Source organism: Pelodiscus sinensis, chromosome 1, assembly GCF_049634645.1.
Source record: "Pelodiscus sinensis isolate JC-2024 chromosome 1, ASM4963464v1, whole genome shotgun sequence".
Classification (NCBI taxonomy): Eukaryota; Metazoa; Chordata; order Testudines; family Trionychidae; genus Pelodiscus; species Pelodiscus sinensis.
The window spans coordinates 102426459-102453400 of NC_134711.1; the positions used below are offsets into that span (position 1 = coordinate 102426459).

Genomic DNA, 26942 nt, shown 5'->3' on the forward strand with positions numbered 1-26942 from the left:
GCTAAAGACAGTAACAAGGGCACAGGGACAAGCTCTTGGATGTGTAACCCCAGATGTGTTTGGATTGTGTGTGACTTAGTTGAGCCAAGGGGAAGACCTGGTGATGAGGGCAATAACCAATGGTGGGCATTGTAAGCAGTGAGAGTGCAGATTTGCATACAGCCAGCAGGAGGCACTCACGAGAGGTGAGGGAGCACTGTTGCAGTGATGATATTAAATGCAGGTAGAGAGAGAGAGAACTATCCCAATCTGTATGCTTCACCAGATCCAGGCATAATTTGGGGTGCGAGAGAAAAGAGAGTATGGAACTAGATCTATCAATCCTGCAAGAGGAGGTGGTGCAAGCTATCATGAAAAAGAAACCTGGGAAAACACCAGCGGTAGATAACAATTCTTCAGGCAAGTTAAAAGTGGTTGGCAAACGAAGTCCTGATCTTGTGTAGAAAATGTGTAATAATGCACGGATGACTAGAAATTAGTTGGAAGACTAGACAAGATAATTGTATTGACCTTAACAGAGAAGGAAAGCATAACAGAATGTAGGAACTATCGAATCATCTCCCTGATACTGTATGCAAGCGAAGATCTGTACTACATAACCAAGGATCTCATGAAACAAGGGATACACATACAGAACTACCCCACAAGTTGGTTTCAGAGAGGAATGACGCATCCTTGATCAAGTAGTGAATATTCATTGCATCACTGAAAAATGCAATCAGTCATCGATCATGGGTTTCACTGACTACTCAAAAGCATTTGATGTGGTCTGACGCGACTGTCTGAAGAATACTGGAAGATATAGGGACTCCAAAGCATCTCATTTAACTTGCCACAAGTCTTTACCACCTACAGCAGACCACTTGAGAACAGAAGCAGGAAACAGTCGTTTTCTACTGGGCAGGGTGCGAAATAGGAGTGTGGTTTGTCCCGTGCATTGTTAATATAAATGCATAATTTGTTATGTAACAAACCATTTGAAGGTTTTGGACAAAGTAGGAGGAGCTGGGATTTCCATTTCCTCTTAAACTCAGCCTCAGATATGCTTATGACATGGTGCTTTCTGCTACAACCCTCTATGCAATGCAATCAATGTTGGAGTCTAAAAACAATTCATGAGGAATATTGACCGTTCTTGAATGGGATGAAAACAGAATGCATGGACACTACCAGGATTAACAGGATGCAAGTGGACGTCATAATTAATGGTCTACCTGTATAGGCAGTAGATTAATAATATGGGATCATACATATCCAATCAAAGGAGGGTCTACCAAGGAAATCATAAAAAGACTAGGAATGACTCATCAGGTATAGCTTCTGTTAAGGAAGTATGTATGGGTGTGTGTTAGGAGGGTGGGGTACGGGGAAATATGTCATTTCTAAATGCATATAGGTGCGACTGGTGACAAGCCTAATTTTTTTCCATAGCAATGAGTGGATGTGAATTGTGGGAAATTAAAGCTGCTGACCAGAAGAAAATGGGAGCTTTTGAAATGTGGTGATGGTGAAATCTTTTGTGTGTCAACTTTATTGGATCAGGAGAGATGGATGCCTCTGATAGTAAATACTATGGGTGAGAAGCGGACTCAGATGTTGGGAATCAACAGATACATAAGTTTGTATCACATTAGGTGTAGATCTGGAAATAACCTTGAGAAAGTTATCATGGGTGGATTGGTAGTGGGTCATCAGAGCAGGATCTGACCAATGAGAGGATATGGATAGATGGGGCATGGCAGCTCACTGGGAGGTGACCATTCTAGGCTGAATCTCTATGATTAGAGTTCTCCACTGAGTCCCAAATGACCCACCGCCATTCCTTCCGTGATAACCTACCCATGACAGTTACCTTGGAGCTGTGGCTAAAACAGCACTGGGCAGTGCTCAACCACCTTCTGTGGCCACTGGGGCCTGTAAGCAGCACACAGGGGAGGCAGCGTGCCCAGGCTCACTCACACTCACAGATACCTGGCCAGAGAGGGGCTGGCAGCAGTGTTCCCTGTAAGCTGGGCTCTTGTGTGGCCACTCAGGAGAGATTCCAATGATGCCCAGCTGATGAACAGAGCGCCCACAGCTTGTGTTTTGCTTATACTGGTGGTGCACATTCATGCATGCCTCTGTGCACCTAACAAAATTCATTCTGCACACGGATGGAAAAGATTAGAAGGAACACTGGCTGGTAGTACTCCTTTCAGCAACAGAGCAAGAAACAAGGCGTAGCCAGAGCCAGTCACCTGGCTAAGAGCCAGCAGCTGAGCCACAACATTGTCTAACAAAGTAGGAAGCATCCAGCTTTTCAGCCCAGCCCAAGGCAGGCACTGGAGCTGTCACCCCAACTACAGCTCTCCTCTCATTTCAGGATAAGCAGCAGCCAGCAGAGCTGTCCAACATACTTGGACACCAATCAGGAGGATGCCAGAGCCAGCCAGAAGTAAATCAATTCCCAAAGTTTGTTCTGTGATGCAGCATAATTACTGATTACTTGAGTGCCAGTAATCAGGACATTGGCTGTTTATGCAAGGCACAGCCATTGTCAGTCATGCAAATTTGAGATATTGTGTCATTTGCCTACTATTTACAGGATCTTCAGCCCTAGCAGGTATGCACAGAAAAGGACTGGGTTCCCAAAAGCCCTGGCCAGATTTCTGCTGTTATCACAATGAATAGAGATGGACAAGAGTATGTAATTACAATCTTCAGAGCTGGAAAAGCTCCGCAAGAAATGAAGTAATCCAGACAAGTATGTAGTCACACTCTTTGGTCTTGTCTTCTTTAGGAAAAGAGGTGGGTTTTTAACGTATTAGCTAACGTGTTAAGACTACTTACTTGATACAAGGATTTTAACACGTTAGCTGGTCAAGGTAAACCATAAGCTCCCCAGTGCAGTTGACTTTTACTAGCCACTGTGTTAAAACTACAACTGCCTTGTCTACGCTAAGATGTTAACGACTGTCAGAAATACACTTTTCTTTCCTAGTACAGACATGACTTTTGTGCTTGTTGACATCTCACATAGTATTATGCTACATGTAACTATTTTGAGTGATGTGATCCAAGTTTAGAGTAATACTACAGCCTAATTTTTATCAGTACTGCCTCAGGCAGAGCCTGACTCCAATTGCCTGCCAAGGAAAGGGTTTAAATATTTCCTGTTCTGCCGGGCCGCTTCCTCCAAATCCCCCACTTTGTTCATACATTTTCCTTAAGAGAATCATAAAGCTAAATGACTGGACTACAACTTTCTCCCTGTTATTACAGGTACAACTGGGGACAGAAACAACCATGTGATTAGGATAAACATTCAAGTAGAAGGAAAGAAGACGTGTCATGAACATGGGGGCATAAGCTGAAACTTGTTCCTATAACATATCTGTCTAATAATTTTGAAGAACAGGTTTGTAAAAATTAAAGCCGGAGCAAAGAGTGAAATTTGTGGAATAAATTGTTTGCTATGAACAGTTCATCCACATGTAGCTAGAACACAGAAATGCAAAAGCTGTTTGAAGCTGATTAAGTCTAAAATCATAGACCTCAGTTGTCTTGGGGGAGCTCATGGTACCATAGTCCATGGTAGCAAACGTAATACAACAAAACATACATGATGGGTCTATGACTGATTTCTTGGGAAAATGCAAACTGGGAGGTGACAAATGCTTTCAGCTGATTTAGTCTTTGTCTATCTAAAGGAGATGTTCTGTGGAGTTTCTGTCAGGTCCGTGCTCTAGGCTAAATCTGTTGCGAAGTTTAGATTGTTCTTGTCAAATTTAATCCAGAACAAATTAAGTCTGACAGAGCTCTCAGCAAAGCTGCCATGTAGGATTCTTGGCCCCTCATTCTCTAGGCTGGCAGCTCATGAGGAGGGTGTGTGGGGGGGAGGAGTTCCTGTGTTATTAACACTAAGCCTTCTGGATCATGAAGCAAAGCCATTAAGAGTTCCAAAATAACCCCTTTACTAACTAACATGGTGACCATAAAGGGAAGGATAAATGGGTGTCATCCAGTGGGCCTGGGAGAATTCAGTTATTGTCACCGTAAAAACAACACCCTACCCTGCTGATTCAGCCCTGATCTATCACAGCTAGGATCAATGTGGCATCAGTGCTGTCGGTGCAAACGAAGGTTTTCCTTGATGTTCCTGACTACCTTGAGAGGTCATTTTCTGGAGCAGCACCTTCAGTTGTGCCACCATGAGACAACGAAGGTGAGGCCTGTGCTACATACGAAGTCAGACTAGATGATCAGATCCCTTCTGGCCTTAATATCTTTGAAACTACCTCTGGAAAAGTCAACTTGGCCACTCTGGTCAGAGTCCTCTGGGCACTTTGGAGACAAAAATATCAAGACTGATGTCAAATCTATACGTCACTTATCAGAGTGGCCAAGGGGACAGATTGTTTCTTGGGTAAGTTGCACAATGTTCAAATACGCCCATTTTTCCCCTTCTAAAAATGATCAGCCAATTTAGTGCTAAGGAAAGATACTAGTTAGAGAGCCTTGGAGACTGAAAGCGTCCATCCAGAAAACAAGATCAGCATGGCCAGTCTGCTTATAGAGCAGGGTGAAAGGGAGCAGTTGCCTGGTGATTCAAAAGAGCCCAGGGCTCCTGGACACCACTGCTGCTATCCCACGGCTGGCAGCAGCTGGAGTCCTGGGCTCCTTAAATCACCGCAGGAGTACCCCATGGTGTGCTCTGGGTGGTTTGGAGGATTGGGTGTGGGGATGGGGGGGGGGGCAGCGTGGTGAGTTCCAAGCAGTGCTGAAGGCTGGCTGCTCCCAGTCCTGCCTGCTCTTTCTGCTTGAGGCTCTGCTTTTTCTGGGAGTGCAAAGCCAGATAGTCAGTTCCCCCTCCCTTGCCAAAGGGCCCGGCATGTCTGCTAGACCCCCGTGCAGCATGGACAACAGCAGTGTGAGCATCCCTACTAATCTGCGTCAACACTGTTCTTTATTGACTCTCTCCTTGGTAGATTTTTATGGTCATTGTAAAAAAGAAAACACGGTATGTTTTTTTCCCCCCACAAATATTGGCCTAATGAGGGCTGGCCCTAGGCCAAATGGCACCCCAGGCAAGGACTCCCCCTCCCGCCATTTCTTAAACTTTCCAAGACCTTATCTTTTATTGCATTTGTACCCCATTTGACCAGTTTGATGCATGATTTGTATGTGTGGTTTATCCCTGTCATGTGAGACAATAAATGTGCATGCTAGGATCTGTAAATCTGTATCTATTTACTTCATATATAAGCAAAAACATTTTCTCCTAAGCTTGTAGGAATCTTTTAATTTTAGAAATAACTGAATTGTACTAACATCAAACATTACATGTTAAACATGGCAAAAGTATCTTTTACAGTAATAGTATCTTTTACAGTACTGTGCAGATAGGGGTATGGCATCTCATTAAATATGTCCTTTATTAGTCACTGCTTACATTCTTCAAGTCTTAAAGTGCAAGTACACTGTCACGATTACGTAGTAAAACATGTCTCAAAGTAGCTGTGTTAGTCTGTAATTAAAAAACAACAAATGGTCCTGTCGCATCTAGAGACTAACCAAAAACTATAGATAATATCATGAGTTTTTGTGGGCACAACCCACTTTTTCAGATGACAAATATGAAGCAAGTGGCCCAGGAGTGTAAATATATAGCAGAAAAAGAGGGGAGAGGCAGAAGGAAAAAAACCTCTTTTTAAAGGTCAATTGAAGTGTCCATTCTAAATGAGGCTAATAAAGTGGGCTGTAAGTACCTGATAGTTAGCTTTTGATGTCATTTGGATGTAGAATAGAACAGCCCATCCAAGATGTGTCTTTGTTCATTCCTTGGGTGAATGTGTCAAATTTGCATATGAAGGCTAGTTCCACAGACTCTTTCTCTAGCTGGTTCCTGAAATTACTTGATAAGATGATAGCCACTTTATATCTGTTAATGAGTGTCCAGGCAAGTTAAAATGTTCAGCAGGCTTCTGTGTGTTGCCATTTCAAATATCTGATTTGTGTCCATTAATCCTTTTTCATAGAGACTGTCCAGTTTGGCCAATATACATAGCAGAGGGGCATTGCTGGCACTTGATGGCATATATCACATTAGTGGATGTGCAGTTGTATGAGTCTCTGCTGTAATGATGTGGGTTGTGTAGATGTGTGGACAAAGTTGGCCCCGGAGTTGATTGCAGGGGTGGGTTCCTGGGTGAGCATGATTGAGGTATGATGTGTGATTGCTGGAAAGAATTTGCTTGCGGTTTGGGGTTGTTTAGAAACGAGGATTGGCCTGTCTCCCAAGGCCTGTGAGAGTAAGAGATCATTTTCCAGGATAGGTTGTAGATTGTTAATCATGTGTTGGAGGGGTTTAAATTGGAGGCTGTAAGTAGTGACTAGTAGTGCTCTGTTGTTTTGTTTTCTGAGCCTATCTTGAAGCAACTGATGTACTAGTCTGGCTCTGTCAATCTGTTTTTTGGCTTCCCCAGGTGGGTATTTAAGTTTTAGGAATGCCTGATGGAGATCTTGTAGTGTTTGTCTGTGTCTGTCTGTGGGTTTGGAGCAAATCTGGTTGTATTATAGGGTGTGACTGTAAACAATTGATTGGGAAATGTGTCCTGGATGAAAACTAGAGGCATGTAGGTAAGTATAATAGTCAAGAGGTTTCTCGTATAAAGTGGTGGAAATGTGTCCATTGTATAATTGTACTGTAGTGTCAAGGAAGTGGATCTCTTGTGTGGACTGGTCCAGGCTGTGGTTGATGCTGGAGTGGAAGTTGTTGAGATCTCTGTGGAATTCTTCGAGGGTCTCCTTCCTGTGGGTCCTTATGATGAAGACGTCATCAGTGTAGTGTAAGGGTGTTGGGGGGCGGGAGCTGAGGAAACGTTGTTCGAGGTCAGCCATAAAGATGTTGGCATATTGTGGGGCCATGCGGGTTCCCACTGCTGTGCCACTGACTTGAAGATATAAATTGTCCCCAAATTGGAAATAGATGTGGGTGAGGACAAAATCACAAAGCTCAGTTACCAGGTGCACAGTGGCGTCATCAGGGATGGTGTTCCTCATGGCCAGTAATCTGTTATCGTGTGGAATGTTGGTGTAAAGAGCTTCTAGAGGATGGTGTTTTCAGGAAGATTACTGATGTTTTGTAGTTTCCTCAGGAAGTCGTGGTGTCGCAAAGGCAGGTAGGAGTACTGGTAGCATAGATTCTGAGAAGAGAGTCAACATAACCAGGTAATCATGCTGTAAATGTGCCAGTGCCTGAGATGATGGGATTTCTGGGATTTCCATGTTTGTGGATCTTGGGTAGCTGACAAACTCTTGATTGGGGATTGGGGATTGGGGTTTGTGTTTGTATACATTTGGTCCCGAGTTGTAGCAGGGAGTTTCATGAGCAGATGGTCTATTTTTTTGGTATTCTTTAGTGGTATCAGAGGAAAGAAGCCTGTAGAATTTGGTGTTGGTGAGTTGTCTGGCAGCCTCCTGTTCATAATGTGTTCTGTTCATATTGACTACAGCACCCCCTTTGTCAACCTCTGTGATTATAATGTTAGAATTGTTTTTGAGGCTGTGGATAGAAATGCATTCTGCATGGCTGAGGTTATATGTCACGTGTTGCTGTTTGTTAACAAGGTCTGCCTGTGCACATTTGCGGAAACAATCAGTGTAGAATTCAAGACTCTTTATGACCATCAGGAGGGGTCCAATAGAGGTCTTCCTCTTGTGGGGTTGGCAGGGGGATCCTAAGGCAGATCAGTGCGGCATTCAATGGTGTCTTGGAAATATTTCTTAAGATGAAGGCAGTGAAAATAGGCTTCTAGATCGCCACAAAGCTGAATCATATTTGTGGGGGTGGTGGAGCAGAAAGCGAGTCTCCGAGATAGGGAAGATTCTTCTGCCAGGCTAAGAGTGTGGCTGGATAGGTTGACACTGTTGTTAGATGAATTGAGGGTCCCAGAGTTGAAATAATTTTTTTTTCCTTTTCCTTCTGTAAAGGAAGCAAAATGAGCATTATAAGTGGCTTGTTGGGTTTTTGTAAAGTACAGCCAAGAGGAAGTGGAAGCTTGTTTTTGTTATGAGTCTCTACTGTTAAGAGCACCTCTTTGATTTCTTCTGTGTGTTGTGTTGTATATAGTATGCTGATTAATAAAAAAAGTGCATAATATTGCAGCGGGGCCTCACTTTACTTTTTCTTTCCTTACTACCTGAGGGTACGTCTACACTAGCCCCTAGATCGATGTAGGGAGGCTAATGAGAGCGACCGAAATTGCAAATCAAGCCCGGGATTTAAATATCTTGCACTTGATTTGCATGTTCCTGGATGGTCACCATTTTAGAAATTGACTAACCCGAAGTAACTGCTTGCGTCTACGTGCGGTAGTGAAACGGGATTCCGATTTAAAGCCCTAACTCGAATTAGCTGATATTACTCCTACAATGAGGTTTACCAGCTAATTTGATTTAGGGGCTTTAAATCAGAATCCCATTTCACTGCCACATGTAGACGCGGGCAATTACTTCGGGCTAGTCAATTTATAAAATGGCGACTGGCCGGGAACATGCAAATCAATCGTGGGATATTTAAATCCTGCACTTCATTTGCAATTTCAGTCGCCCTCATTAGCCTCCCTAGATGGATCTAGGGGGCTAGTGTAGACATACCCTGAGTGGCATTTCCTCCCCCCACCCCCCACTCCTCCCGGCTCCATTGCATCCCCACAAAGACACAGCTGATAGCATTCTAGGAGGTTCAAGGTAAATGTAGCCATCTGAAAGTCTGGAAGGTTCCATGAGATTGTACGAAGATCCAGAACATTCTAAGAGGTTAGTGAAAAAGGAATCCACATCGGGAATATCTGAAACATGTTACTTCAAACATCCTATTTTCCCTTTTGTTGCTAACCACAAAAATAGCATGCCAGGCCCAGTACTTGCACACCGCCCCACCAGGATTCCAGACAGTTGCCTAGGTCACTTGCCTGTAAATCCAGCCCTGGCCCAGCCACTTGACCTGAATGTGAATCTGCATGAGCTGTAGCAGTATTAAATCTTTGTGCATCAATGTGATGGGCTGGAGATGCCAAACTCGGTAGAGGGAAAAGAGAGGGTTAAGTCTCTTTTCTCTCTGAAAAGAAAAGCCACAGTTAGATGACAGTGCAAGGATTTTCAGGAAGCCTTTCATGAGGTATGTAGTTCTGGGCCCAGTTATGGTGAAAATCATCCTCCCAGGGCCCTAGAGGATGGCTGTGCTCAGAGGACTTGGTAGTTTGTACTATGAGCTAGACCAGGGGTTGGCACCCTTTTCAAACCAGAGCCAAACTGCATCAACATTCAGAACCAACAGTGGTCAACCAAGAGCTGTATAAGAATGCCTATTTGCATGAATGAAAATATACAGTTTAACATAATGAGTGATAGCATAAATGAAACATTGTACTCATAGACTTTATATATTGTGACTTCTGCTGCTGCATCTTTTTGCGCATTTCTTTGAAGTTTACATCATAACTGGTCAAATCCAACTTCATGCCTGCATTCAGTCTGTCTTCTGTCAATCTTATGGCAGTAGGGTGAGGATGTGGGGGTGCAGGAGTCTGGGTTGGGGTGTATGAAGGGCTCAGGGAAGGGGGTTTTGGGTTATAATGGACTCAGGCCACAAGTTGGAGGTGTGGGGGGGAGTGCAGGAGTGTTATGGCAGGGGACTGGGGCTGTGAGGGTGCAGACATCTGCGTTGGGGTATATGAGGGGCTGAGGGCAGGGGTGTATGATGGGCTCAGTGCACAGGGTTGTGTGTGGGGGGGGGGTGCAGGAGTTTCATGGCAGGAGACGGGGGATGTGGAGGTTCCAGAATATGGGGCTGTGAGGGGCTTGGGGCAGGGGGTTCCGGTGTATGAAGGGCTCAGGGTTGCTGTGTGTGTGTGTGTGGGGGGGGGGGGGTTGTGCAGGAATGTTACAACGCTGTGGTTAGCTGGGGGCTGGGCCCCAAATGGGGACTTGTTGGCCAGGCTTCATTCTTAAATTAAGTAAAAAATTATGTCCAACACACAAGGTTTCAACATTGCCTTTCTTTATGGCAGGGGTGGGGAGCTTTTTTTGGGTTGGCCAAAGCTTTTTTGGGGTCTGGAACTTTTTTGGCCACTGAGTTTGAGTGGCATGGGATTAGGGTGCAGGAGTTTGAATTGTGACCTAGGGCAGGGGATTACAGTGAAGGGTTTGGCTTGTGACCTGAGGTAAGAGGGGATTGTGATCTGGGGCAGAGGATTGGGGTGCAGGGTCTGGGAGGAGGTATGGGCTCAGGAGTGGGCAGAGGGTTTGGACTATGTGAGGTAGAGAGGCAGAGGGCTGGGGGAAAAGGAGGGGCTGGGGTGCCAGAGGCAGGCTTTAGCTGGGAGACTTACCAGTGAGACTCCAGCCCAGCATGTTTCTCAGGAGCCTGCTGTGCCCCCCGGCCCCCCAGGCTTTAGGGACATGTGCTGTGTGAATCAGAGCCTGAGGGGAGAGGAGTATTGATCCTTTGTGTGCTGTCTGTTCTTGAAACAGGCAGCTTCCATTGGGCAGAAACTGGCCAATGGGATTGTGCTGGGGGTGGGAGCAGCCATGAAGCACCATGCCTCCTTCCCCTCCTGGCTCACAGTTTATGAAACACAAACAGCCCCGCAGCCACTTTTTCTGAGTAGCATGAGGGGATGGGAGGCTGCCTGGGGGTTCTCTGCTTTGTCCGTGGGCTGGATTATTTTGCCCAGGCCTGCTGTAGCGCCAGCATGGGCTCCCTGCTGTGGGAGTAGTGAGGTGGGGCTGGGCTCAAGCTTAAAAAATGCCACATCTGGCTCCCCAGTGAGCCATATTTGGCTTGCGAGCTAGACCCTCTCTGGGGGTGAAAGGCACCATCTCTCTTAAACCTGGTGTCACAAAGTGATCAAATTGTTGACTGTGTTTAGAGACCTGGACAAAGGGAACCCTTTTGGAACTTTAAGGACTCCTCTCCCTGGTTTCATATCCGTGCAGTTCCATTGACTGCCGGGGTGTTCCTGACACTGACACTTGAGCAGGCAAAGTCAGAGTGCCAATGTGAGCTTGTCTCTGGCAACAGGAAACTTTTTATACATTTGACCAAGCTTGAGTGTACTTTATTACAGCTCATATCCCCTGTCTGTCAGACCTGAAGAAGAGATCTGTGTAGTTTGAAAGCTGCTTATTCTTACCAACAGAAGTTGATGCAGTCAAAGAAACTGCCTCACTCATCTTGTCTCTCTAATATCCTGGGACCAACATGGTTATAACACTGCAAACAACTGTGAGTGGTGGTCAGTAAAAGGCAGTCACCAAGTAGCACATACATTTCCACAGGGAGTGTGGTGTACCAGTTGTTAGTGTTGTATATTTGAAATAATTCTGGTGTGTTGAGCAGTCAATTAAATGTGGCTTTGACCAATATTCCCTCTTTTTTTCCATCTATGCATGGAATAAATATTCTGTGCACTGAGGCATGTGCAGATGTGGACCACCAACCAATAGAAACACATGCTGCTGTCTGTTGGCACTATGGGCACTCTGCAAATTAGCTGGGTGGCATTTGAATCTCTCTTGGGTAGCGGCCCATGAGCTCAGCTTACAGGAAACACAGGTTCTGACATTCTGAACTAAATTTACTGTAGTATTTTAAATTCTGTAGGCATAGGAGGAATTGGTATTCCACTCACTTAACTACTGACACATTTTATTTCTCCTAAATGCTGTATATCTTAGTTAAACAATTACCACAGCCAACACAGGCCTTTGTTGAGGAACACAGTTCAGTTCATGAAAACAGTTAAACGTGCTTAAATCCCATTGACACCTGAATTGAGGTCATAGTCTCTTTCTCACCTTAGGGTTTGATGCTGCAAGGTTCTGAGAGCCACTAATTCTCAATGCCTCTCACAGGAAGTTAGCACAGTCCATTAGTGCTGATTATATTATTTTAAAAACATTATCAAATGGAACACTATTTTTTTTTCTTTCAGTTGTGGATCTGTGATCCTTGCAGCTGCTCTAGGCAAGTCCTCTGTCCGGATAGGTATCTGATAACATGAAGATTATTTCCAGACAAATAAACAATTTCCATCTTTCTGTCAAAGCTTCTGAACCATGAACATAGCTGAGCAAAAGCGAGTAGAGAGCTTTTTCCAAATTAGCATGAAGATGTAAGTTTATCACTAGGAAGACTGCAATTTTTTTAGAAGATCTTTCCATGATAGCTTTTAAAAAATACTATTCTTGGTTTGAAACTTTCATTCTGGGCGTTCATTCGGTGCCCAGATGGTGCAGGCACGCACAGAAGCCCATCACGCTGTCAGGGCAGGCGGATACATATGTAAATATTTTGCCTTTTTTCCCTATAATGTTTGGTTTTGTCTAATCTAATTGCTGTCAAAGGCAGAATGCGAAGAACACTTAAGAAAAGCAAACAGTGAGGACCTCCAATGTTTGTGCTACAGTCACTTCAGAAGATACTAACAGTCTGGGTTGTAACTAATAATTTGGTTGCATAATGTTCTATTCACACTCTGAATCCATGGTGGATTGTTTGTGCCAAGTAACATTTATGACCTGCAGTAGCTAGAAACCTAGACTTTCAGAGGCAAATGGTGAAAGGGTTTTAATTTTCTGGAGCTGAAAGTCAGGGTTCTTGGCATCATGTATTAAAGCCTTTTATGTTGGCACTAATGGTGGGTGCTCCTTTCCTGCCTCCCATATAGGGTTGCATAATTTTCTCCTTTATTGGTGTATGGTTTCTTTTTTTTTAATTTAATGTATCACGCTATCCTCTAATGAGTATCATCAGAGAAGCAACCATTAGAAAAGTCTTTGTCTTTTCTCCTCTTGGTGACTTGAGCATAGTCCATGACACTGAAAATACCTACTTAGTAAGGCCCTGACCTAAGGCTCATGTAAGTCAAAGGAAAGTTGAGTTTAGTGGGCTTTTCATCAGACCCTAATTGCTTAGCAATGGTCTGGTGAAAGAAAGGTTGATAGGGATGCTAGGAAACCCTGTTGGCATTGCAACCATCTTTGCATCATCAAACTACTATCTGCTGTATGTCCATGGATATCCATATCCACAGGTGTGGATACAAGTATCTGTGTGTCATTGTTTACAGATGTGGATAGAAATTTTGTATCCATGCAGGGCTCACTCTAGTCTACATGTTTCTGACCAGAAGCAAACACTAGCTAATGGACCAGTGGCAGGGAGCCTGTGGCTAACGCAAATCCACTGCTTCCATAGGCATTATCTTCACTGAGATGAGGTTCCTCAGAAGACCAAAGCTTGCAGTGGGGATTACGGTGGGAAGAAGGGAATGGCTATAAAAAGAAAAGTTGGTATCTCCATCAAATCGAACAAAAAAATTAGTACCATCTACAGCTGCCTTCCATAGACTGCAGATGAAATCTCAGCTGCATGATGAACGGAGTACAATGCAGGATATGTTCATGTCTGAGTTTGAAGTCTGTTGGTGTTTTTGGTCAACTGCATGTTGTTTCTTTTCTATTCTGGTTCTAATACCATGTGCATCGCCATGGTATCTGGGCACCTGCCAGAGGTACATTAAGCTGAGTTGTCTTTTAAGTTTTTCCTGTTTCATACTAACTCGGCTACCCCTCTGAAGCTATTAAGCTGAGTGGCTGTCACCTGTCTCTTTCCTCTTGCCAGGGGAAAAAATCCTGTGAGCAGAACCAGCCCGCCCATAGGATGAATTAGAATGGCTGCCTTGGCCCCGTGCTTTGGGTGATCTGTGGTGGCTGCCTCAACAGTTCTATGCATGGGAGGGACCCAAGGGATTATGGGGCCTTGTGTGGGGCAGCAGCGGCAGTTGCCCCTCCCCGCACAGTCACCATGCAGGCAGGAGAGCTGGAGCGGCCTGGTAGTCTGCTCTGCTCCACTCTGATATGCCACACTCTCCCAGCCTGCTGCACTCAGCTTCTCAGTGGCTGCAGAGAGCTCTGGCTCCAGGGCACTTTGCTTCCCACTGCTGCAGAGAAGTGGTGCACAACGGGCAAGGAGGAGTGGAATGGAGCAGGCTGCCAGGCCTCTCCAGCTCCCGCTGCCCATGTGGTGAGTGTGTGGGGAGGGGCAACCCCTGCCACTATTGCTTGGGAGTAGGGTGGAAGGAAGCAGGGCAGGGATGGAGCAGGGGTGCAGTTTGAGGGAAGGGCAGGGTGGGATCTGCAGCAGGTTGGTGGGGTGGGGGGATGTTGCCCCAGGCCTTGTGCTAGGGGCACTGGGTTGCTTCAGGACTCCCGCCACTTCCCCCATTGGGATGGCCCTGCATATGAGAATTGTTTTGCATAATTAATATATAATTTTGAACCTGCTAGGTTATGCTTTTTATTATTGAAGGACAGAGCAAAAAAAGTATGCTTTCCTTATCTGTAAGTGAGAGAGACCGAGGGAGTCAAAGACAGTCCTAGCAACCCCGTTAGATTCAATGGTATTACCCAAGGAGTTAATATGGCTCTCACTCTTATTTTTGGTGGGAAAGAGCTGTGACTGGGAAAGACGTTGTTCCTATTTAACAATGTTTTGTTTATTTTTCTTTATGCCCATCACAGGAGCAATTGATCAGTGCACATACATCAAGTACCACTACTCCTCAGCAACAATTCCCAAGAACCTCACCTACAACATTACCAAGACAATCCGCCAGGATGAATGGCACGCTTTGCGTAAGTGTCTCCATCTTTCCTCTTTTCCCCTAGTGTGCACATAAAGGGCAAGAGTAACCAGTAAATGTGACATGGGGCTTTGATAGGCAGCCCACCCAGAGACATCTCATGTGTAGATAGTTGTCATGGCATATAAGCCAATTTGCTGCTAGTATTCACAACGCTGTGTGTTTCTTTGGCTGACTGGAAATTCTGCATTAGCATGAAAGCATTAAATTTGTGTGTTGTGGAGGGATACATTCATATGCAGAGGTTAGTATTGAATTAAACATGAATAAAATAATCAATTTTGTAACTTCTAATTCAATAAATCTTCTCCATTTGCATTTTTCCATGCATTTTATGCTGCTGCAGAATTTCCCGCTTCTAGCAAGATTCAATACTGGCCCATAGCAGAAATCATTGGGTTCTGTCATGAAATATGTGGCTCTATCCTCCATCCATATCTCTTGGATGAGAGGCACTGTTGAGGGATGCTGCTTGCCTTTGAGAATTCAGAAACATAAATTCAGCTCTTTAAAGGCACAGGGAAGGAGTCTGGCCTCCAGAGATAATTGAGGCCATTGTCCATCAGCTTGTAGCAGTGACTGAAGCTGTAAGACATGACAGAGATGAAATTTCGTGGAGATGTAGTCTTGGTATTACAGATTCTTTTCCTCCTTAGAGGTTTGGGGATGGACCCAGGAACACTGGAGCAATTTGTATAGTGGGGGTTCTGAGAGCCATTGAACCAAACTGTAAACCTTCTATATAATGGAAACCAATTAATGCCAATGCTGTGGCACCCTCCCCCTCACTCCCTGTATCTCTAGTTCCAGCACCTATGGATGGACATAGGGTTTTCACTGACAAAATGGAAGAACTAGGATTTCACAAGAAAGGGAAATTGCCAACAGGAATGCATACTCTTCTTGTCACATGGGGAAGGACTGACAGATCTAGAAGTGAAGATGGAAGCCCAGAATTCTTCCAACTCTATGCAAACAGTTCTCAGTTCCTTGAAATTTTCAGAGGATGTAAATGAGGAAGGATTACTTTGGGGACAGATTGTAAGAGATGCTGAGACCCACAACTCATGTTACAGTTCATTTTTGAGAAATAAATGTGGTTCCAGGCATTCTTCTAGCTTTGAGTGGCCTTGCCAAGAACAATAGTGTGGCTGTTTTTGAGTGCCTTTCCCAGCCTGTGGGAGGGCAGAAGGCAATAAAACATTGTTTACTTCTAAGGCCAGACCCTGTCAGATGCTTCAGGGTCCAACTATTAGTCAGATATAGGCAAATTTTAAGGAAATTCTTGAAGGTGTTATGAAAGTTCTCTCTTTTAAATTACTAGATGATTTTATTGGTATGTGTGGTGTACTTTGGAAATTCTCCTCTATTTTGAGCAGCAGTGACTATTTTCTGTCACCAGCTTCTGGGAATCTTGCAAATAAATGCAGTAAATATTGTCTTATAAAAATGAATCTTTAACTAAGCAATGTTTAGGGTTATGGGTCATTGTGAGGATTTACATGTTATTTTCCTTCAACTGAAGTGTAATTGCTGATGTGTTTGGTTATATCAACTCCTTTAAGTGCTTTCCTCTTCCTGTTCTAGTGCTAAACTTTGTGGAAGAATGCAGTGTGTCAGCAGCTGACTGGAATCTTTAGTAGCACATTTTCCACTCTCTGAAGTGGCAGTCTAGACACAGAGTGTTTACACATTTACATATCCGATTTGGCCTGAGGCACTTTCAGGGTGAGGCTGTTTATTTCCTTACTGTGGAAGGTACAGGAAAAGTATGTGTGGGCAGGCGAATGTGATTGTGTGCATATTCCTGACTTAGATTTTCTTGATGCACCATGAATCAGATAAAGTGTAGGTAGGTAGATGTATATGATTGAAGTACAAATCTGTGTCCCTCTCAACAAAGGTAGAAAAGGAAAGGCACCCTTTAAGAAATCTGTGTTGTCTACAGATCAGTTAGTCTTCTGCAGTGGCGTTACATTCCAAAATATTGGATTTGTTGGGTTAATGCATAGGCACAGGAGGGCCGGAAGGTCACTGTATTTAACAATGAACTGATGCCATAGGTATATTTACAATGTGGAGGTAGGTGTGTTTGTGCCTTGCTACCTTATTCATTGACAAACTTTCAGCTTTAAAGGAGGGAAGTGACTAGAAAAGCTTTCTTTAGAAATGCCTTCTCAATTTATTTTTGGGCTGTGTAACACATTCAGACCTGAGTGCAAGTGCCCCTTGGTGGCTGAAGGGGGTCTTGCAATATTTAACTTGCCTGTCCGTGGGCAAGTCAAAGTCTAGTCCATGGCCAAAGTTCAGGCCCCCTCTTTTACCCCCTCTCTTGGGTGTGGTTTTCAGGAGGTTGGGGGGGGGGGGGACCCAGGCCTGCCCACTCTTCTGGGTCTCCGCCCAAGGAACCATATATGTAGCAGATACCTGCCGAGTTTCAAAGTCGTAGGTATGGTTGTGTCCCTGGGCCACTTCCCTGGGATGCCGTTTCATCCAGCCTTTCTCTAGGGCCTTGCTGCAGAGTTCCCCTGTCCGGGTTCTGTAGAGTTGTCCCTTGTTAGCCTTTAGCCGCATGATATAGATCCGCTTAACTATAAGAGCCCAGTGCCCACTTGGAGCTGTCCAAGGTTCTGGTTGTCCCAATCAGCCCAGAGGTCTGCCTGGGTTGAGCTCCAGGAAGGAACTGCAGAAGCAACGAGGACTCCTGTGGCACCTTATAGACCAGTGGCCCCCAACACGGTACCCGCGGGCGCCATGGCGCCCACGGGGGCATTTGTGTGCGCCCGCCAAGTGCTTGGGGCTGGCCTGGCCCCGGGCATGTGGCGCATGCATGGTGCCGGAGCCGGCCCCAGGCACATGGTGAGCGCCGGCCCCGGGAGCGCCGCGAATTGGCCACCCGTGCTCTGGGCCCGCACTTGGAGGGGGTGCCAGGCACTTGGCGGGGGGGGGGGGGCGAGCCGGCTCCAGGTGCGCGGCGAATTGGCCGACCGCACTCCAGGTGCCTTTGAGAAATGGACTGATGAATCACAGAATATGTCTGAGAATATGTCTATACTGCAGTCATGGCATGGGAGTGTAGTTGAGTAGACATGCCCAAGCTAGTTTTTATCTAGCTCAAGGTACCAGATCAGTGAAGCTGCATAAGTCTGGGCCGGCCCTGTGAGATATTACCCAGGGTACCTGGCAGATGGATACAGCTCACACGGGAGCACCTTGTGCCCTAGCTACACAGCTCTGATATCTGAGCTTGCTAGACTAAGGCTAGCTCCGGTATGTCTGCACAAGCTGCAGTCATGCTGTTTAGATATATCCATAGTTCGTCCTGAACCGGTGCCTTGTGTGGCTTAGTTGCTGTTGTCTAGTTGAGCTATAAAACCAGCACCCTGATCCTTCATGTGCCTTAAAGATCCCATGTTCCTTTTTATTAGAAAAGGGGTGTTAATGTCATATGGACTCAAACTGGTGTCATTTATCTATCTCCCTGCTTACACTTTGTGGAGATTATCATAAATTGGGATCCAGATCTGAACCATGTCAGATTTTGGCTGTGCAAATGTAACCCACACACCTAGGCTATGTCTACACTGGCGGGTTGTTGCGCTAGAGATATGCAAATGAGGCTAAGCGAGGAATATCCCGAGCCTTGTTTGCATACCTAATGAGCCACCATTTTTGCAGAAGAGGCTCTTGTGCTAGGAGCTGTCTACACTGCCCCATCGTGCGCAAGAAAAACCCTTTTGCGCAATGCCGTTATTCCTGAAAATAATCAGTGTAGCAGCATTGCACAAGAGAGTTTTTCTTGCACAAGAAGGGGCAGTGTAGACAGCTCCTTCTGGCGCAAGAGCCTCTTCTGCAAAAATGGCGGCTCATTAGGAATGCAAATGAGGCTCGGTGATATTCCATGCTTAGCCTCATTTGCATATTTCTGGTGCAAGATCGCGCCAGTGTAGACATAGCCTTAGTGTGGTTACTGAGCAATGAAAGTGGTACCTAGACCACAGCAACAGTTAAGACCAAGGGACCTCTACAGCATGGGCTAGGAGGCAGATGGCTTTTAGCTCAGAGATTAGAGGCTCCTATACTCGCTCCAGAGGTCCCAGGTACAAATCCGCCTGGTGGTGGTTACACAAAATCAAAATTCTGAAAGAGGTGTTTTGTGAAACCAGAATCTTTCCTGGTTTTAGTCTTAACTAGTGATGATGTTTTGACCAAATTTCAGGTTCATTAATTGTGGACTGTCTTGCTATATTTTCTCTGCAATGTTAACTGGCTACAATATTCTTCAGTCCGTGACCTAAATGGTTTAGTAGTGCTGTACGTTGTTAAACAGCTCCACCCCAGATGTGGTGACACTTCAGTGGAGGCTGGTGTGATTCTAAGGAATTACTGTTTGTAAAGCACTAAAGATCTCTACATGAGAATTATGATTCTATTACCTAACACACAAATATTCAGGTGCAAATAATACCTGAAAGCAAAGGGATTGGTTCAGCAATGAAGAAATGATTTTATAGTGAACATTCTAGGGCAGCACCGACCTACTCTTGCGGATTTCACATTTAGGATTATTGTCTCAGAGGCAAAGGATGAAGAGAATAGGAAATTGGTAAACTGTGAAAAGCAAAAAAGATCTTTACAATTTTTTCTTCCCAGTGGATCTGCTTCCCTGAACCCATCCTGAATCAATCCAGGAAGTAGCATCTACTTGAGCTTCATGTATAATAGTAGTCTTATATAGCTGTGTATATCTCCTGCTTTTGTTTTTGGTAGCTGCTATCAGCAGACTCAATATTATATTTTGTGGTGGACAGAGAAACTATTGCCTGGTCTGGACTGAAGCCATGGAAAGAGAAGCAATACAACAGAGACCAAAAGTGATTGTTCTTCTTAAAGGAGTGTCCCTGTGGATGCTCCACTGTAGGTGTCATGGTGCTCCTGCACTTAAAATTAGAACTTTTTAGCATCGGTAACCCCTGTGTGCTGGTGCACACGTGCGGCACTGCCCACGCCATAGCGAATGTGCCGACGCGCGCGCGCCCCATCAACCAACCCTCAGTTCCTTCTCAACCACTCTGTTTGGTTGGAACACAGCAGTGCTCCATGTTAGATCTTAGATCGTGTACTTATAGTAGTAATTAGTGTTAGTTTAGATCCTATTTCTATTCATCGTTTCTTCTCTCCTCCCCAGTTAGTTGTTAGTTATTAAAAAAAAAAAAGTCTCTAATTCATTGTTGTTAGAATAGAGTAGGCTTGCCAGGATGCAAACACTGCCTGACATGCAGAATGTCTATTTCCCATCTTCAGTGGGCATGCCCAGTGTATTCGGTGGCAGGGCCACTTGCCAAAACCTGCCATGATTGTAAGACGCTCTCATCGAGGTCCTTGAAAGCACAGGAGCTATTGTTCAAGCTCCTTGCTATGGAGAAGATAGGCCATCTTTGGAACCGGCATCCCAGACCACTCCAACCTGGACCTCCCCAACAGCAGCTTCCAACCAAGGACCATCCACACTGAGGGAGGCTACGGCCAAGAAAAAGCACACTTCACCCTCGCTGGATAGGCTACTGAAGAGATTACCCCCTAAACACAAGCCTTCCTCACTCAAGGTACAGGCTTCCGGGGATGAGCAGGTGCCGGGAAATCTGGTACAGATAAACCCTGAGGGTCAGTGACCACTAAAGACACATGCCCTGTGGTCTTGATACCCAAACCAAAGAAGACTGCCACTGTGCCATTGGTACTGACATCAGCACCAACAAAACTGGTACCCAAACCGCTGCATCACAGTGCGGCGAAGGGCTGATGGGAGCCGCCAGTACAGACACCAACAAAGTTCGTACTGGCTCCAAGTACCAAAGTTTCCCCAGTACTGACTACATCGAGGCCATGGGGTGACCTAGTACCACAGTGACCACAGCCCTCTGCATCAGTGGTACCGACCTTCGCTCCACTAAGGCTGCTGACTACACACCAACATTAGAGGGACCAAGCAGGCTTGCAGTGCCATCAAGCTCGGCTCCTCCTTTTTCGAGTGACAGCGATGTTGAGGAGGAGATGACCTGCTCCCCACAACATTCTTCTCCAAAACCAACCATCCCGGTACAGCAACAACAACAGCTGACTCAGCCCCAAATGTGGCAAATCTCTCCCATTCCACACTTACAACATTGGCAGGGATGGGATCCATGGGCCTTCTTAAAGCTCAAGCATCTGCGCCACAGTTGCTGGCACCACCTAGACCTCAGTCAGTGGTCCCCAGGCCATCGACAGCCACAGGATCAGACATCACACAGGTGAAGATGGAAAATCTGGATGACTTCCAGGAGAAAGACACGTTGCTTCCTTCACACGTCTCCTAATCTTCTCTTCACGAATTGATAATGCTCCTTCCCCCAACAGTGGAGGACGATTTCATGTCTTTTCAAGACCTTTAGAAGAGTGACAAATACTCTGGACATCTCTTTAGTTGAGGTTTCTGAGATTCAGCACAAACTGACCAACTTACTACAGGTCTCATCTTCATCGAAAATAGTCCTGCCAGTCAACAAGGCCATACTGAACCCTGCAAAAATCCTGTGGCAAATGCCAGCTTCCATCTCTCCAACATCAAAAAGAGCTGACAGGAAGTATTACATTCCTGCTAAAAGGACTAAATGTCTGTTCACCCACGCAGCACCAAATTCATCGGTGCTTGATGCAGCCCACAATAGGGGTAAGCAAACACAATACAAATCCACTCCTTAGAACAAAGAATGGAAGAGACTGGACATTCTGGGCAGGGAATCCTATTCCTCTGCCTCCTTTCAGATAAGGATAGTGAACTGTGTGGCATGGTTAGCAAAATGCACATACCGCCATTTTGAAAAAATTAAAACCTTTATTGAGCAGCTGCCTGAGGACTACTAATCTTTCTTCCAGTCCACTATAGATGAAGGCATCTTCATAGCAAAGATAGCACTGCAAGAGTCCCTCGACACAGCGGACACTGCTTCACATTCCTTGGCCATGTCAGCGGTCATGCATCGTGTCTCCTGTCTGCACCTCTTGGGATTTCCTAGAGAGGTGCAGAACACTGAAGTCCCGCCTTTTGAGGGGCAGAAGCTGTTTTCTACTGCCACAGATGCTTCACTGCACTCACTCAAGACTCTCGAGCGACATTAAAGACCCTGGGGATGTATGTTACCCAGCCCAAAATGAAACTGAACTGGCTATTCACACCTCGGGGCAGAGCATCATCCTCATACTCCTCCCAGAAAAGCTATGACCTTAGGAGGCTACAGAGGCAACAAGAACATAGGCAGCCTCAAGGCAAAACTGCCACATCCCAGTCCTCCAACAGCCAGCAAATGTTTTGAACATCTGGTCGAGAGTTCAATATCATTTCCAACAACTGTTCGGTCTGCAGCCCTTTTATCATGCGTGGGGCACCATCACAACAGACAAATGGGCCTTGGAAGTCATAGCAAAAGGTCTCACGATACCCTTCCAGATCTTTCCTCCCTCCTAATCCTTTTCCCTGTCCCTCTTCGGGACCCCTCTCATGAGTCCCTGCTACAACACAAGATTCTCAGACTTCTCCAGATAGGGCAAATAAGGGATGCTTATTTTCACATAGCAATTCAGCTTTCACACAGAAAGTTCCTGAGATTCACACTAAAGGATCAACATTATCAGTACCATGTCCTATCATTCGGCCTATCCTCGGCACCTAGAGTCTTTACCAAGATTCTTGCCATAGCAGTGGCCCACGTATGAAAATTAGGCATAGTAATATTCCCTTAGATGATTACCTGATTGTAGTGCCTACAGACCAAGAGGCCATATAATCTTTCACAAGGATATTCCAACCGTTGAGAACTCAGGGACTTCAGATCAACACACAAGTCACACTTCACTCCATCTCAGGAGTTGGTGTGCATAGCTGCCACATTGGATTGCATACAGGCAGAGCAGTGACTACCAATGCAGAAGTTCCATGCACTAGCTGCTCTAGCAAGGACTGTTACATACAGCCCCACAGTATCTGCCAAACAAAGCCTCCAGCTTCTCGGTCACATGTCCTCAACTACATACGTGGTTCCTCACTTTAGGCTGCATATGAGATATCTATGAACGTGGCTTCACACGTTTTCGGACTCACAAGCACCATGTATACAAACAACTAAGTCCTACAAAGAAGGTCAGAGAATCCTTAACATGGTGGTTACAAGCAAGCAACCTCTGTTCAGGTGTTCCCTTCCAACAAACACCCCCCTCTATACCTATAACTACAGATGCTTCATTGGAGGGCTGAGATGCACAGGCCACTGGTCACAGCATCCAGGGAAGATGGACTCTTGCAGACTCAAATCTGCACATCAGCATCTTGGAAGCCTGCAGTAAGAAAAGAATGCGAGTATTTTCTCCCCTTAATTTAGGGCAAGTCTGTGGGAATATTCACCGACAAAACCACCTACATTTTCTATGTAAATTGCCACGGTGGGGCCAGATCATACTGCCTCTGCAAAGAGGCAATAGCACTGTGGCAGTTGTGCATTCACCACCAGATCACCAGATGAGTGGTATATCTCCCAAACAAACAAAATGTCACCACAGACCAATTAAGCCACCTATTTCATCACAAGCATGAAAGGGAGATACATCCCCAGGCCCAACATACCATTTTCCTCAGGTGGGGCTTTGCAGAAACAGACTTATATGCCACATTACACAATGCCAAATATCCCAAGTATTGTTTCAGGGCGGGGCTGAGCAGGGGCTCCCTCGGGGATGACATGATGATTAGCTGATGTCTCAATCTTCTATTTGCTTTTCCACCTCTTCCCCTCCTTGGCAAAGTCATACAAAAAGATAAAATATGACAGGGTCAGGGTCATCGTGAAAGCACCTGCATAACCCAGGGAGACCTGGTTCCTTTGCCTGTCTCAACTGTCAGTAGCTCCTCTGATTCCTCTTCCACAATGGCCGGGCATACTGTCTCAGGACCAGGGTCAAGTTCTTCATACCGACATACATAAAGTGCACCTCAAGGCTTGGCTTCTCCAGGGATGAATACACAAGACCAGACCTGTTTGGAGGAAGTTTGCATTATAATACTGAATTGTCACAGAGTACAAGAAGGGCCTATTTACAGAAATGGCACTGTTTATCTAAGTGAGCAAACCACAGAACACTGCTGCCTTGTTCAACACAGCTGATGATGGTCCTAGATACCTTCGTTCATGAAAGAAACAGAATCTCTCCAACTCATAAATAAAGGTCCGCTTAGTGGCTATTTCAAGTGAGCATGAGATCGTAGACAGTGATACTACAATCTCACAGCCAACCACAAAGACATTTTTAAAAGGTCTCAATAATACCTTTTCCCTAATAAAGCAGACACTGCTACCTTGGGATCTCAACCTTGTCCTTTACCCCTTGACTTTCCCTCTGTATGAGCCAATGGAAACATGCTCCCTGACCCACTTTTCCAGAAAAGCTTTTTTTCTTATTAGCAATCATGATAGAAAGGAGGGTCAGCCAACTGGCAGCACTCATGGCGGATCCACCATTTATGACCTTCTACAAAGACAAAGTAGTATTAAGTCCACATAAAAATTTCTCTCAAGAATAGTTTTACACTTCCACCTTAATGAACCTATATACTTACTTGTTTTTCACCAAAAGCGTCATCCAGATGCCACTGCAGCGTGACTCCACTCCTTGGATGTTTGGTGTGTGATTGCCTTTTACCTAGCTAGAAAAAAACAGTTCAGGTGTTCTCCTGGACTGTTTGTTTCCATAGCAGATCTCTCCAAAGGTCATGCAATCTCAAAATAGAGACTTTTGAAATGGATAACAAATTGTATTAAGATTGCTATAGTATCAGTAAGGTGCCATTACCGACCCAACTGCGGGCACACTTCAGCAGAGCAATGGCCACTTCTAGAACCTTCCTACATTACGTGCCCATCAAGGACATTTGTAGAAAAGCAACATGGGCCTCTACACACGCATTTACAAAGCATTATTTTATAGACCCCTACGTTTCACAGTGTACTGTGTTTGGTCCTCACCGCCGTCCACCGGTCAGTTTCAAAGCACCTCCTTCCAGATGCTTAGGGTCCTGTTCCATAGTTTCCTACATCGGAGTGCCCATAGGGACACTCCTCGAAGAAGAAAAGGGAGGTTGCTCACCTTTTGTAGTAACTAGTGTTTTTCCAGATGGATGTCCCTATAGGCGCTCCACAACCCACCCTTCTTGCCTCTGCTTTGGAGCTGGATCATCTCTCTCTGGTAGAGGAGGAACTGAGGGACGGTTGACGGCACATGCGCATTGGAACGTTCTCTGTGGCACGGGCAATGCCGTGTGTGTGCGCTAGCACCTGGGGGTACCGCTGCTAAAAGGTTCCAATTTCAAGCACAGAAGCACCAAGCCCCACACAGGGACACCCCTCTTGAAGAACACCAGCTACTGCAGATGCCTGTAAGGTATGGGAAGGGAGTTGCTAGACTCAGTTCAGTTTCACATCTTTGAAACCAGCACCACAGTTAGCACTAGGCAAAGAAGCCAAAAAGTGACTAGAGTTGGAGCTCCCTTCCCCCACTGAGTCCTGGTCTGGGCTGAGGGAGAGTGACAAAGCTGCATGGGAGAAGACTGTGCTATGGCTACAGGCCTACCAACAGGGAGGAGGAGTGGCAAAGGGGGCAATTGTCCCAGGGCCCAGCAATTCTAAGGGGCCTGGGGCTCCTGGCCCCAACTCTTCAGCCTAAGGCCCCACTCCTTCTGGGAGCATGGAGCTTCCCCTCCTCCCCGCACGACACACACACCTTTCCCAGGTTGTCAGATCCCCCGTATGACTGCCTGTGCTTTTACTTCAGGAGTTCTCCAGCTTTATTCTACAGCAACCCTCTTCTGGCAATAAAATTATTGGGTGACCCCAGGAAGGGGGAGCAGAACCTAAGCCCACCTGAGCACCACTACCCTGGGTGGGTTGGGGTGGTCAAAACCCAAGCTCCACCACTCCAAGTAGGGCTGACTAAAGCTAAAGCTTGAGCTTCAGCCCCAGGTGGGGAGCTTGTAATCTGAGCCCTGCCACTTGTGCTTTGGCTTTGGCCCTGGATAGTGGGGCTCGAACTTCAGCCTCAGCAAGTCTAAGCCAACGCTAGTGACCCCATTCAAAGGGTGTTGCAATCCACTTTGAGGTCCTGACCCACAGTTTGAGAACCGCTGCTTTACTCCTTCCATGGTTTCATAGAGGTAGAGGGGAAAGAGTTAAAAAGTATCCGAGTGCTAACCTTGCTCCAAAATACACTCTTTGCCTTAGCCAGAGCCGTTGCCTCCCTTGCCATCTCTGAATCACTATGCTATGATTTCCCTCTCTCCTCTCCCCCGCCCCCTCCCCTCCCCGCAGGCAGGAAAAAGACTGCTGTAGCTAGAGTTAGGAAGGAATTCTATTGCTCTTGCTACCTTAGCTGCAGCATTCCTTGGTCTCATAACAGACTGTTAAGTGGTGGAGTGAGGGATAAATGGAGCCCTAGTGATGCTCAGTAGCCCATTTTTTCTCAGACTGATAGCCATAACAGACTTCCCAGCACATTCCTGTTCAAGGGTGGGAGAAGGTTATTCATTTGATGCAGAGGACTCCAGTGACAGCAGTCAGCATAGTGAAGCATACAGTCCAATAGTTGTGTTTCGAGTGATGCACCAGAAGAACCCAGGTGAAAAGCTGGACTCAGAAGAATGGCTGTGGCCAACTTCTTCATTTTTTATGTTAGCTTCTTTTCCAACTCTGTTTGGGGATTTTCAAGATGGAACCTTTGATTCAAATTGATTGCTTGTGGCCGCGTGAGCCAGAGGAAAAAGAACTTCACTTCCCAGTAATCAGTTTCTCTCAACAGTCTCTTTAAATAGAAATGGCAGGAGTGTGACTGTAGATTTGCCAGCTTCCCCCATCAGGAGATAAATGTTCATCCAGTTAAACAAAATGACTGTTCTGTACTAGCTGGGAAGAGAAGGGAAAGAACATTTTGTCCATCAAATTCGGGAAAATCCAAGCATGGTGATAGGGTTGGGGCTTTGTGAGTTATTTACCAAATGTCATTCTGTGATTAAGGCCCTGTGTACTACACAAGAAATTGGAGAGGAAATCTGCAGTAGGGTCCCTAGCTTCTAAAGATCTTTGGCAAATTCATTTAATATTTTTAATTGAAGTTTGTATTGACTTAAATCTGAAAAATAAATAATCAAATTAGGACACCAGTCCATGTTCT

General features: G+C 45.6%; 1 protein-coding gene across 1 annotated transcript in view; it reads left to right on the top strand.

The window, feature by feature from the left end:
• TMEM178B (transmembrane protein 178B) overlaps positions 1–26942 on the top strand; it is a 350667-nt gene that overhangs the window by 85217 nt on the left and 238508 nt on the right. The window contains exon 2 of the mRNA XM_006133377.4: positions 14569–14682. Within this exon, the coding sequence (XP_006133439.1) occupies positions 14569–14682 (114 nt within the window). The remainder of the gene's footprint in view (positions 1–14568; positions 14683–26942) is intronic.